At 46.0% G+C, this 10,753-nt stretch overlaps 6 protein-coding genes across 6 annotated transcripts in view; 4 read left to right on the top strand and 2 right to left on the bottom strand.

The window, feature by feature from the left end:
- The window catches only part of Pmar_PMAR020660 (conserved hypothetical protein), a gene marked incomplete at both ends in the record, with an annotated part of 1,309 nt that extends 970 nt beyond the window's left edge, over nucleotides 1-339 (top strand). Inside the window, one exon of the mRNA XM_002775634.1 lies at nucleotides 16-339. Coding sequence (XP_002775680.1) covers nucleotides 16-339 — 324 coding nt within the window. The remainder of the gene's footprint in view (nucleotides 1-15) is intronic.
- A 947-nt stretch (nucleotides 340-1,286) lies between these two features.
- Nucleotides 1,287-2,589, top strand: Pmar_PMAR020659 (Pre-mRNA-splicing factor cwc-21, putative). Its single transcript, XM_002775633.1, has 8 exons — nucleotides 1,287-1,361; nucleotides 1,415-1,524; nucleotides 1,624-1,743; nucleotides 1,791-1,874; nucleotides 1,933-1,988; nucleotides 2,047-2,112; nucleotides 2,190-2,306; nucleotides 2,408-2,589. The coding sequence occupies exons 1-8, from the start codon at nucleotides 1,308-1,310 to the stop codon at nucleotides 2,554-2,556; spliced, it is 756 nt and encodes a 251-aa protein (XP_002775679.1). The 5' UTR covers nucleotides 1,287-1,307; the 3' UTR covers nucleotides 2,557-2,589.
- Nucleotides 2,590-2,660: 71 nt separating this feature from the next.
- Nucleotides 2,661-3,694, top strand: Pmar_PMAR020658 (RAB6 protein, putative; the record flags this gene model as incomplete). The annotated part of the gene is made up of 7 exons (XM_002775632.1): nucleotides 2,661-2,733; nucleotides 2,864-2,969; nucleotides 3,023-3,126; nucleotides 3,268-3,332; nucleotides 3,379-3,480; nucleotides 3,529-3,625; nucleotides 3,675-3,694. 7 exons carry the CDS (start codon nucleotides 2,661-2,663, stop codon nucleotides 3,692-3,694), a joined length of 567 nt encoding a protein of 188 aa, XP_002775678.1.
- A 640-nt stretch (nucleotides 3,695-4,334) lies between these two features.
- Nucleotides 4,335-6,253, top strand: Pmar_PMAR020657 (conserved hypothetical protein). Its single transcript, XM_002775631.1, has 14 exons — nucleotides 4,335-4,385; nucleotides 4,425-4,520; nucleotides 4,563-4,722; nucleotides 4,782-4,827; nucleotides 4,872-4,941; nucleotides 4,988-5,101; nucleotides 5,140-5,223; nucleotides 5,269-5,334; nucleotides 5,380-5,424; nucleotides 5,464-5,550; nucleotides 5,804-5,876; nucleotides 5,924-6,014; nucleotides 6,063-6,136; nucleotides 6,190-6,253. The coding sequence occupies exons 1-14, from the start codon at nucleotides 4,344-4,346 to the stop codon at nucleotides 6,207-6,209; spliced, it is 1,068 nt and encodes a 355-aa protein (XP_002775677.1). The 5' UTR covers nucleotides 4,335-4,343; the 3' UTR covers nucleotides 6,210-6,253.
- A 488-nt stretch (nucleotides 6,254-6,741) lies between these two features.
- Nucleotides 6,742-8,567, bottom strand: Pmar_PMAR020656 (L-asparaginase, putative). The gene is made up of 8 exons (XM_002775630.1): nucleotides 8,312-8,567; nucleotides 8,054-8,260; nucleotides 7,807-8,005; nucleotides 7,684-7,754; nucleotides 7,477-7,638; nucleotides 7,314-7,432; nucleotides 7,037-7,268; nucleotides 6,742-6,991 (listed from the first exon to the last, which is right to left on the bottom strand). Exons 1-8 carry the CDS (start codon nucleotides 8,558-8,560, stop codon nucleotides 6,899-6,901), a joined length of 1,332 nt encoding a protein of 443 aa, XP_002775676.1. The 5' UTR covers nucleotides 8,561-8,567; the 3' UTR covers nucleotides 6,742-6,898.
- Nucleotides 8,568-10,368: 1,801 nt separating this feature from the next.
- Nucleotides 10,369-10,753, bottom strand: part of Pmar_PMAR020655 (hypothetical protein) — a gene marked incomplete at both ends in the record, with an annotated part of 1,081 nt that continues 696 nt past the window's right edge. The window contains 2 exons of the mRNA XM_002775629.1: nucleotides 10,369-10,481; nucleotides 10,530-10,588. Coding sequence (XP_002775675.1) covers nucleotides 10,369-10,481; nucleotides 10,530-10,588 — 172 coding nt within the window. The remainder of the gene's footprint in view (nucleotides 10,482-10,529; nucleotides 10,589-10,753) is intronic.

The following is a 10,753-nucleotide window of genomic DNA, read 5'->3' as shown; positions in this document are numbered from 1 at the left end:
CGTCGACTTGCTGAGGGTGACCTCAACTTGGATGTGACCTATGAGGTCGAAGCTACTCCGGAGACTATTGCTGATTATCAAGAGGGTGCTGAGGCTCTGGACAGCAATCCCGATGTCAACCAGGCGCTCGAGACGAACATGGCTAGTAACTTGGACTTGGCCGGTGTAGAGGTGTCGAGTGTGACGGTCGAGAGCGAGCCATTGGTTATGGTTACAACTACCACTCCAGCGCCGTCATCTGATGACAGCAATACTGGTGCCATCATCGGTGGTGTCATTGGTGGTCTTGTCGGTCTTGCCATCATTGGCTTCGTGGCTATGAAGGTCTTGAAGAAGTAGAAGGTGACGTATAATTTTAGTTATTATTTGAAGATTATCTCTTGACTATTCATGTGTGCGTTGCTATTCAATTGACTATTATTTCGAGATAATAACCACTACATACTAGGCTCATCGTGCGTTGATCTCACTGCCTGTGCGCAGACGACCGACCTGGAGCCTTCCATTTTGTTAACGATGAATATCTATACCTAAAACTACACTTTTGAGTTCTCAGTTAGTTGAAGAAGGACAGGGGAAGAGTGGATGCGGGAGTTGGGATATGGGAAGGTGAATGGTGCCTTAGGGGCACATGCGGTTCCTACAATGAGTTAACCAAGGTTGCTAGGTTACCAAGGCTCGAGAATCTACTAGGGTTCAAATAACCATGATCGAATGACGTGTAGTTTCTTACTCTGAAGGTAATTCGATACACCACAACTCGAATGTGGTGTCCATAGTCCCCGGAGACTCATATCGTGCATCTCGTATGGTGTCCAATGTCCTTAGATCTCCTGAAGTGCGATCCTATCTTGTTTAGAAGAGGCAGAAGTGTTTGGTTTTTTTCTACCGTGCTTCATCTAGCATTATGTTCGAAAATCACTATAACATGATGATGCGCTACGCGATTCAGCCGAGTTCATCGTGAGCCACGATATCCTTTGTCGTAGGTCTTATGTGGATCTCGATAAGCGTGCGAGAGCTTCTCTCAAGAGTGCTCTTCCGGGGTGTTAGCCGTGATCTCAGATCTTCTTTACTCTTCAGGGGTCAGCAGAGTTCTTCTTGGAACTCGGCTGAGTTCCAAGAGCGCTCACATGATCGAATTTTACATGTGGAATCCAATCTTGAAACTCAAGACAGGTCTACTGGACACGCCGAGAGCATTCGAAGTGAGAATTCATGAATTTTTATAAGCTTGCGCCCGGCTGATCGATAAACCCAAAGGGTAAGACACGTTATCCCTCCTGCAAGTTGCGCCGCTGCTTTCAATGTACAACGGCATAGGTCTGCAGACAGCCCGAGGGAGTGGCACCAGTGGTTATGTAATGCATTGGCAATCAGCAGAACAGACGTCCATTGTTATGATGATAATTAGGTCCAACGTAACAAGTCCTACCTCCGACCTCAGAGGACCGACATCAAGCCATTTAGGGAGGCTGAGGCGGCTGCCCCTCCTAAGCCGAAGAAGGCCGACCCGGAGCTGATGTAAGGGAGGCTCTGGCTTGAACGAAATGGAGATATAGTGCTTGTCGAATCTTCACAGTGCGGTGCCTCCATGCGCACAGCGAAGAATATCTTTGGCAGTTATCACAATCAGAAGAGAGAGATTGAGGTGAAGTTGCTGGACCTGCAGGATACTTTACTAGAATCCGGGGAGGAGGAGGATATAGTCCAGAAGAAGGTAGACAAGGAAAGACAGAAGCTGTAGTAAATACCTCAACACGACGGCTCCGAGCAGTTAAGCGGCTCAGATATAAGGAGCTCGATGAGCGGAGGGCCGAGGCCGAGGCCCATGGAGGAGAGCTCGAGGCCGATCAAATGGCGACGACACATGAGTAATACCATTCACCCGGAGGAGCGAACGCCTTTGTAGATTCCTGAGTTGTCGGTTAGGTACCTTCAAATGCAGCAACGACAAGCGGAGAGAGCAGCTAAAGCGTTCGGAATAAGTGGGCGAAATTGATAGTGTGGTAGTGGTGGTGGGATGAGGCTTGGTCGCTCTGGTAGACACTCGGAATCATGAAGAGGGAGTGGCATTCGATAAGGATCGACAGCACCAACAGAAGTTACAACGTGAGTTCATGGGAAAGGTCCCCGGTTCGATTCGCACTGAGCGCATCATCAATCGTCGCTACTCTGATGTGTATCAGGTATGATGGATGCCCAAGTTAGACAGGCGGAGCGGTGGGCAGCTCCAGGAGGGGAGAGTGGTGATGATAATGGCGAGATTAGGAGGGGGCAAAGGAACAATCGACCACCGGCTAAGGGTACTACATCTGGGCGGGTACATCACACTATGATCGAACACTGTATGTCATTTCCGAAGTAGCGTAGCGTTACGGCTCATCTGATTCTTGTATTGGTTCAGCTGGCGAATCGTGGCGGGACTTTGCAGAGCGCCGTAAAGGGAAGGGTTGGGCCGCTGGGGAGCGGCAGGAGACTGAGGATGGTGCTAAGAGGAGGGAAGCCAAGCGTAGCAGAAAAGAAGATAAAGTTCTGCAGCCTGAGAAGGAATGATGATCCGTGTACTATAGAGAGAGAGTTTACGTGTTATTTATGGGGTTGACTTCACTACTGGGTGATGTACGATGATTATAGTTGTTGTTTTTTCCAATTGAGTTATGTCGTCGAGCCATGCATCAGAGCAGTCCAGTGAGAAGCGACCAATAAGCTCTCATAAAGTCATTTTCCTTGGTGATCAAAGTGTCGGGAAGACTAGTATCATCACACGCTTCTTGTATGGAGCATTTGATACGCATTATCAAGCCACTATAGGTATTGAGGGCGGAGCGAAGCAGGTAGTGTTACGACGCTCAGTGATCAGGTATAGATTTTGTGGCGAAAGTGATCACACTTGACGATGGTCGGATGATCAAATTGCAGTTGTGGGATACGGCTGGACAGGAGAGGTTCAGATCTCTGATACCTGCGTAGTATCTTTCACGCACAGCGAAGAATTTCCGAATTATTTGATCTTTGTTAGTTACCTGCGAGATACTGCGGCATGTGTCGTGGTGTTCGATCTGAGCTCGAAAGAATCTTTCAATTCTGTTAGAAGCTGGGTTGACCAAGTACGCGATGAGAAAGGTAGTAAATTTGTAGGGGAATGTCACCATGCGCACCGACGATTTGACATCCAGTTCATCACTGAACGATTTTTGGTAAAGTAGCCAGGCTAGGAGTTTACAGCGGAGCGAAGCGAGTCTGGATTTACTATTATTACTGTAGGTACAAATGGAGGGGTGGAAATAGTGTTGGTCGGTAATAAGGCGGACATGGCAGATTTACGACAGGTTAGGAGCTTCGCTCCGCTGTCGATAAGGAGGTGATTGCGGATAGGTTTCCAATGAAGAGGCAAATGCCTTGGCGGAAGAGCTCGGCTTGAAGTATTTTGAAACTAGTGCTAAAAGTGGCATTGATATCGATGAAATTTTCACCGAGGTAGGGCAGAGAGGTCCAGGGTTCGACCCCGGCACCTGGCATCTTTAGATTGCCAAATCGATACCAGAAGAGGACCCAGTACTTGGAGGATCGAACACTATCAGAGTTACTAGCGGTGATGAGCTCAGCAATGCGGCTGCTAAAAGTGAGAATGGGAGGACGGCTTCGTGGATTGAACTGAAGTTGCATTTCAGGTCAATCATGCGGTTGTTGAAGACCACCATTTTAACAGTGCTAATGAGGACAGTAGAGTCTTATATATCCGATGTTCATTTTTTCTCACGTTCGAAGGAGTTGTGTTGTGATGCCATAAAGGTATTGTGAATGACGGCTTTCTGCGGAGGTTGGATCAGAATGTTCATCGGCGAGACGGCTACTATGGACGAGTCAAGGTGGGATGATCAACCTACTGATGAATCGTATAAGGTGGTGTATCCTTGTGATTTTTGCCTCTTCGGTTGATGGAGATAATACTTCAACAACAATGCACAGTTCAGGGAGGTGTGGTATTCTGTATGACTCATCGTCAATGTAGGTTGGTGCTGGGCTCATCGACGTTACGGCATATAACGGGAGGAATCGACTCACCGCAGGTTTGCAGTCGGTTGACTGAGGCGTCTTTCGGTAAGTGATGGCGTTGTTGTTGTTGTTGAGATCGCCAAGGGGGGCGGGTCCAAGATGGGCGTTCCGTGTGGTGGAGTTCGAAGAACAGAATCCTTCCGGAAGCATGGGACGTTGCTGCATAATGCCGTTTCCAATGCAACTAAGTTTTGAGTCGCAATGCTTCTCAATGATAAGGTTAGCGGAGCGAAGCGTTACATATTTTGTGTGTCTCCCACCATCGTCGGTGTAGTTCTTCTCTCATGATTCGAAATGTCACCAAGAGAACGCTGCTAGGGTTGGCCGTAGGTCCCCCTCAAATGCTCCATCACTACCATCTTTAGGTCATGGCTTTGGTCGTGGTCCTCTTCGTAGCTTCGGGTGCGATAATTCAGCTTATCTTCACAAGTGGTGGTTATGACAAACCCGTGGCCCTCACGGTGATCAACACCATATGCTGTTTGCCAAGACTGTTATCGTAGGTCTACTCCCTCACCCTCTCTGTATTGTTGTTGGCATTCCGCCAATACATCCACATACCGGGACAGGGCCCAACCGAAGAGGAGGAGGCTTTACTCGATGAGTCTGATCATGCGGGAGGGCGATCAGCGTGGCCGAAAGGGACGCTGGTGTGGGCGTTGGGTAACTCACATAAAGCACCTCATCTCGCATTATTACAATCCAAGAACCATCTTCTTTAGGTGCGATGTGGTTCGCGTCACAGTTGACCTACAACATCTCGCTGAAGTACAAAGGGAAGGATCGTTTGACTCTCGATTGATATCCTCTAGGTACACTTCGGTGGCTACCAACAGCTCCCTTTCCAGTTGCTCTAGTGTATTCACGTTCATCTTCTCCATAGTAGGTCCACTCCCCCAACACATCGCCACCTCGTGCTGCTCGTTAGGTCCTCTTGGGATATCCTCTCTGTAGAGCCGTGCCCATCCTTGCAGTGCTCCTCTGCGTATTCGGAGTCCTCATAACAGCACTCAATCAACCGTCACCCAAAGCCGACTTTGCGGTATGCTCCTGTGAATGACAATGTTCATACACCCACAGGTCCGAGAGAGCATCCTTGGCGACTCTCTAGCGCTGGCATCAGCCTGTTGTTACGGCCTCTTCTCGTGCTTCATTAAACTCTGGGTATGAGCATACCACGCTCTGTGGTACATCATACAGCACCCTCAGGTACCTGATGAGCGCATGGTGGCGTACGTCTTCGGCATGTTCGGTGTTGTTGCCTTTGTTATGGGAGTAACAACACTCCTCTCGTGGCATCTAGTGTATTGATCATCTCAGATCCCTTTGCTAGCCCTGTGCCAAATGACAGGACTTGAGACTTTGGTAAGTCCCCTTGGTAGTCGTTGTGAGTCTTTTCCTCAGGCCTTACCGACCTGGGGTCAATTCGGTGCTATGACGGCCAATGCTGTGCTCGGCAGTGTCGCATCGGACTATCTACTCACAGTTGCTGTAAGTGCTGAGATTGGGGATTCAAATTCAAATTTGTATACTGATGATGATAAACTGCTACTGTATGAGCACCCCCATGTTTCAAACACTCTACATCATGATTCAACTTATGTCTACTATGAAAGCGTCAGAAGATCGGCACCATATACAGTATCTGCCAGAGTGTAAGGGAAAACACAATAATTGTCACACTTGTCGAAACTACAGCGATCTACTTCGGCTGTTGTTGGAACAGAGGCGATCCTTCGTCCAGGTGATTTTACTTTCGCCACTATCAGCAGCTGTCGGCCTATCATTGACAATACCTTTATCCTTGGTTGTTGATAGTAAGTCTTTCGATGAGGATGTTCCCTCCACCTCTGTGGGGCCTCAGGTACAATCCTTGCTCTTCACAGTTTCAAAAGTGTTTATATGCTCGGCTCAGCACTCGTGTTTGCAGCTGTTGTGCTCATTAGTTGGGACACGTGAGTGCATCTCCCATACTGATTCATATCCCGCTACTATTACTGCAGTTACAATATCGACGTGGAAAAGGAAGCCGAAGTGATCAGTCCACAAGCTGAAGTGCAGGGCAGGTCGTTGGTGCGTAAGTTGATCTCATAAAGTTAGGTTCACCAAATCCTCATTGTTCTGTTATAGATCATGGGAAGAATAACTGAAGGAGTGAAGATACCAACGAGTGATTGATGTGTCCCTCAAATGTTGTTTCTCATTTCTGCAATAACACTTATCTCACAGGGAAAAGTCAGTCGGTATTGCGTTGTCACGAGTGCCAACAATAGTCTTACATCATTAGGGCTCTTAAACGAACAAGACTATATATGTTGAGCAAACACCAATGAAAACTCATCACACACTGATATGCAATGTACGATCGCTATACCTTTTGTTGGTTTTCCCCACGTACTTTTGAGTTCGCCCAAGAGATACTTACGTGTTGGAATTAAAAGTTGAAGAGATACGAAAGGAATTTGCTGGGAAATTGATTCCCAACATAGAACTTCTCAGACTCCTCATCCCCGGAGCCTTTAACATTTATCGCTTCACCGAGCCGTTGACTATCTGTGAGAAGCTCAGGAATTCGCTGCAAGTGATGAGTCAGTTTGTTCAAGTTCATTCGCCACCATAAGGACAACTCAAAACGCTTATCTTCATTAAAATTAATCTCGACTTGTGAAAGTAGAAAACATAAGAAGAACTCCACAACAATGCTAAACGCATTCAATAGTGGATTTGGGTAAAATTGAAGAGCGAGATACTGAATGCCACAACCGGCTCAGTGGTTAGGTTCAACATAGCTAGTTATACAGTAATTACAAAAAATAAACATATCATGAACGTCTGTGGATTAGACGACAATCATCTTGGGTTCTTCAATACTGAGAAGTTCAGTGGCCGAGTCGTTAACAGGATCGAAAGGATTCCCTTGTGAAACTTCGTTCTGAATAAAGGAATAAGAAGCAGCGCCAAAGACCCAAACACTTACCACAGTAATCTCGCCTTCCAAGTTCATACCAAACTCGCTCTTGATCTCATCAATGGTGTATCCCTTGCCCAGTAAATAGCTGAGCTTGGCAACAGCAGCCTCAGGAGTCATGTCACCACCGCTGATGACACCATAACGGAGTAGCTGAGAGCCTGCAGCATAGTCACCGAGGCTAACAACACCCTTAAGAACTTGGGATACCACAACCACGGGGATTTGCCCATCATCCAACCTGACAATGATAATCACGAGAATCACGAAAAGATTCGAAACGTACTTTTGCAACCATGAGAGGAAGTTCGCGTTAGAAGGAGCATTGCCGGTGCCGTACAGCAGAAGAACAACACCATTTATGTCGTTAACATCAAGGGAGAGTAAGCTGGACAAACCAGGAATCTGATAACTAGTGATACACCAAGAGGAATGCAGTCAACACTTACCATGCGCACAGCGAGGATAGAGTCCGCCATTGTTGTCTGTACGGTGAGAGGAGCTGATGGTGCAGGAAGAAGGAGATCCTTACTGAAGTCAATACCAACACCGATGGTGGCAAGAGGACGTTCCTTGGGCGAACCGAAGGCCTCGATAGCACTAGCATCAACCTGAACACAGTATAGAAACATAGAAAACTATACATTTTATCTTACCTTAGTAGCCCTATTGCCCCTCAAGAGAACTGTGTCGAAGAAGAGGCACACTTCTGGTATCGTATATTTACCTGAATGATGATATAAACTACGGAACAACGGCAAATACTCATTCTAGCCTACCAGCGAACATAACGGAAACGACGATGTTCCTCTTGGCATCGCTGTGAGGATCAATAAATGGTAAGATGGAACCAGTGACAACAACACTCTTCGACAGATTTTCAAGCATGAGAGACAATGCGCTCGTAGTGTAGGCCATCGAGTCCGTGCCGTGCAGAATAACAAAACCATCATAATCATCATAGTTATCTTCGATAGTCTAAAGACCAAGACATTCAAATGAGATATGCGAGGGTATATAACTTACCTTAGCCATAGTGACCCAATTCTCAGGAGTAGCATCGGAACTATCAATCAAATTTTCATACTCGAGGACAGTAAACTCAGGCATGCCAGGCTGCTGTAACTCCTCCATATTGTTGATCTGATCAGTAAGGTATCCCGGTACTGGATGTAGTGTACCATTAGGGTAAGGCTGCATGCCTATAGTACCACCAGTGTAGATGATGAGAACCTAACAACAACAAGAAGATATCACTTCGACACAAGAGCGACTGTCTCCCACCTTGCCAGGTGCATGCTCAACCATAGGGCAATACACAGGTTCCATACCAGCTGCATTTGCTGGTTGGTATTCATAACCAAAACCATCATGATACATACCAAAGCACGATCCATCACTCTTGCAATAGGAACCTTGCTTAGAAGACTCACAGGAATCGATGCTTTGGCACAGTTGCTCGCAATAGTCCACGTCGTGAGCGAATGCAACACCAGCCGATAGAGCGAAATATAGAATACTTGCAGCACGCATGGTTGAATATAGGCAACAAACTGAATAATGATTATGCGTTCTCCATAACACTCAATTGGATACTTTTATAATGAGCTTTATCGCTATAATGGAATCGCTGATTCCTAGCCTCCCTAGCCTTAGCGTTTCACAAGCCGACATAAAATCTTCAATTCGATGTTCTAGCGTATTATACATTTGTTGATTACGCATGTATAACGTAGGGAGTCGGTTAAAGTCATCGTGATAGTACCTTGCTCAAACTCTCTGGTGAAGAGGAGTAATCTAGTTGTTACTCTAATCACTCCGGTGCTGGAAGGCTTGCTAGTTCGGTATGGTCTTGTCTCACTAAGTCATAATGTATTACTATGTGAGAGTTTGTAGAAATCGCATGAACAGGGATGAATGAATTCAAGTTGTCGTAGATGGATCTTTCAACCTTACATGTATCGACCATTTCAAATTGTAACCATGTTCAAGTTTGTGGGAATTCTCAAAGTTAAATCTACACATGTGAAACAGACAGATCTACTTCGTTTCTACACTTTTCAGTTCTGCAATAGAGCTCTCGATTTCACAATCAGAGGCTTCGATTCCGCGTCCTTGGATGTTGTCTTGGATCTCTCGTGAGTTGCTAAGTGACTTGATGATGATGCAGTGCAAGTTTTCAAAGATAAGAAGCCTCCCATGCCACTGTACAGATCTCATTAGAATATCGTATACCCTGCTGTTACTCCACTCGTGAAAACACAATAACGTTAAATCCGTCCTTAAGAAACCATTTACCACAGTTGTAGTGAACACCTTCCCATCACGAAGGACCTCCAACTCTGCTAGACACTCCCACTAGGCCTCTACACTTTAATCGACACCATGGACGAATCAGACCAACGTCCGTCGATGCTCTTGGTAACATCACCGACTCGTGACCCCGCCTTCCACATGCACAATGCGGATGACCTCTTGGTTCACTCATTCCCTTACCTAATTCACCCTATCTAGAAGACATACGTCAATTGTCAATTAACATGCTAAGATTGAACTCCGAGAATGAAATGATACCAGCAAAGATGAGCTCCTTCTTGAAATCATCTCGACGACCGGTAGAAAAAATCCAAAGGAAAACGTAGTGTTAAAACAGGAGCCTGGATAACTACTACTAGAAGACCTTCACACTAGTATTTCACTTGAGAAAATATCGCATAAAATTGCGTCATCATCCCTCATCTGTCTGAGTGGCATGGACCTAATCGTCCTTATGATGTGATCGATAACTGCATAAACGGAGCCTCTATCAGTGAGGAAGTCTTTGCTCTTGTTTGAGGAACTTAAATGGTCGCGTGGGAGTTGCTATGATTTTCTTATTTCACGGTATGAAGAAATCACCACAACAACATGAAATTGCGGCACTCCCTACCAACTCGTGTGGCCATACCACACCTCCCCGAACAAAGACCACTTTCAATCAAGACTCTCTTTGCTCCCGTTAACTCACTGCTTAGCCTCCTTGGCTGCACACTCACCATTGACTACCGTCTATTCCTATGAGCATAACCCTAATCCTTATACACACTAAATCAAACAAAGCCCAGGGAAGAGTCCTATGAAAACAGCAGATAATCACACACGAGTATTGCCGCTTTGATGATGATGAAGTCATATCTCGGCCGAGCAAGAGACTGGTGATTTTTTTGGTTTTCCTCAGTTGAGCTCGCGAGTTTCCAAAGTCACAAAATGTTCATTGTGTAATTAATAACAAAAAACAACTACGTTAGAAACGGTGTTTGAAATGAACATTCTGTGATTAAATAGTATTTGACGGTAGGAGGCTACCTACTTTTTTCAGCCTCCTTAATCTGTTTAAAAATCTTATCAATTCGAGCACTCAGTTTCTCAGCTTGCCGAACTAACTCTTTTCGAGCCGCTTTAGCCGGCTCTTTCCCTGACACTCACACAAGTCAACGAAAGTCCTCCCCGAATCCACACTCACCGGAGTGAAGGTCAACAGTCTCGACCGAATCAATGCCGTTAAACTGCAACTTATCCAATCTGAACAGTATGGGACTACATGTGTCGGCGAAAATGAGAAAATTTTGAGAGATTTTTTTATTCCCGGAAAGTTCAACTCCTATAAGTAGTGAGGAGACTCGCCAGTTCAAGAGAGGCGATCAAGCGTATATTCCAAGACTCGACGAGTGGTATCGAATTCTGAAA

Source organism: Perkinsus marinus, assembly GCF_000006405.1.
Source record: "Perkinsus marinus ATCC 50983 genomic scaffold scf_1104296955874, whole genome shotgun sequence".
NCBI lineage: Eukaryota > Perkinsozoa > Perkinsida > Perkinsidae > Perkinsus > Perkinsus marinus.
The sequence above is the reverse complement of the archived record's forward strand: the minus strand, read 5'-3'. Positions and strand labels throughout refer to the sequence as shown.

What these genes read in the sequence shown, in the direction of transcription:
- Pmar_PMAR020659 (XM_002775633.1), top strand. Translation starts at nt 1,308, where the DNA reads ATGTACAACGGCATAGGTCTGCAGACAGCCCGAGGGAGTGGCACCAGT. An exon ending in GGAGTGGCACCAGTGGTTAT is followed by an intron (nt 1,362 to 1,414) that starts GTAATGCATTGG and finishes GATGATAATTAG; the next exon opens with GTCCAACGTAACAAGTCCTA. An exon ending in AGCTAAAGCGTTCGGAATAA is followed by an intron (nt 1,989 to 2,046) that starts GTGGGCGAAATT and finishes TCGCTCTGGTAG; the next exon opens with ACACTCGGAATCATGAAGAG.
- Pmar_PMAR020657 (XM_002775631.1), top strand. Translation starts at nt 4,344, where the DNA reads ATGATTCGAAATGTCACCAAGAGAACGCTGCTAGGGTTGGCC. An exon ending in ACCTACAACATCTCGCTGAA is followed by an intron (nt 4,828 to 4,871) that starts GTACAAAGGGAA and finishes GATATCCTCTAG; the next exon opens with GTACACTTCGGTGGCTACCA. An exon ending in ACTATCTACTCACAGTTGCT is followed by an intron (nt 5,551 to 5,803) that starts GTAAGTGCTGAG and finishes TCCTTCGTCCAG; the next exon opens with GTGATTTTACTTTCGCCACT.
- Pmar_PMAR020656 (XM_002775630.1), bottom strand. Translation starts at nt 8,560, where the DNA reads ATGCGTGCTGCAAGTATTCTATATTTCGCTCTATCGGCTGGTGTTGCA. An exon ending in TTGAGCATGCACCTGGCAAG is followed by an intron (nt 8,261 to 8,311) that starts GTGGGAGACAGT and finishes TGTTGTTGTTAG; the next exon opens with GTTCTCATCATCTACACTGG. An exon ending in TGGAAGGCGAGATTACTGTG is followed by an intron (nt 6,992 to 7,036) that starts GTAAGTGTTTGG and finishes TCCTTTATTCAG; the next exon opens with AACGAAGTTTCACAAGGGAA.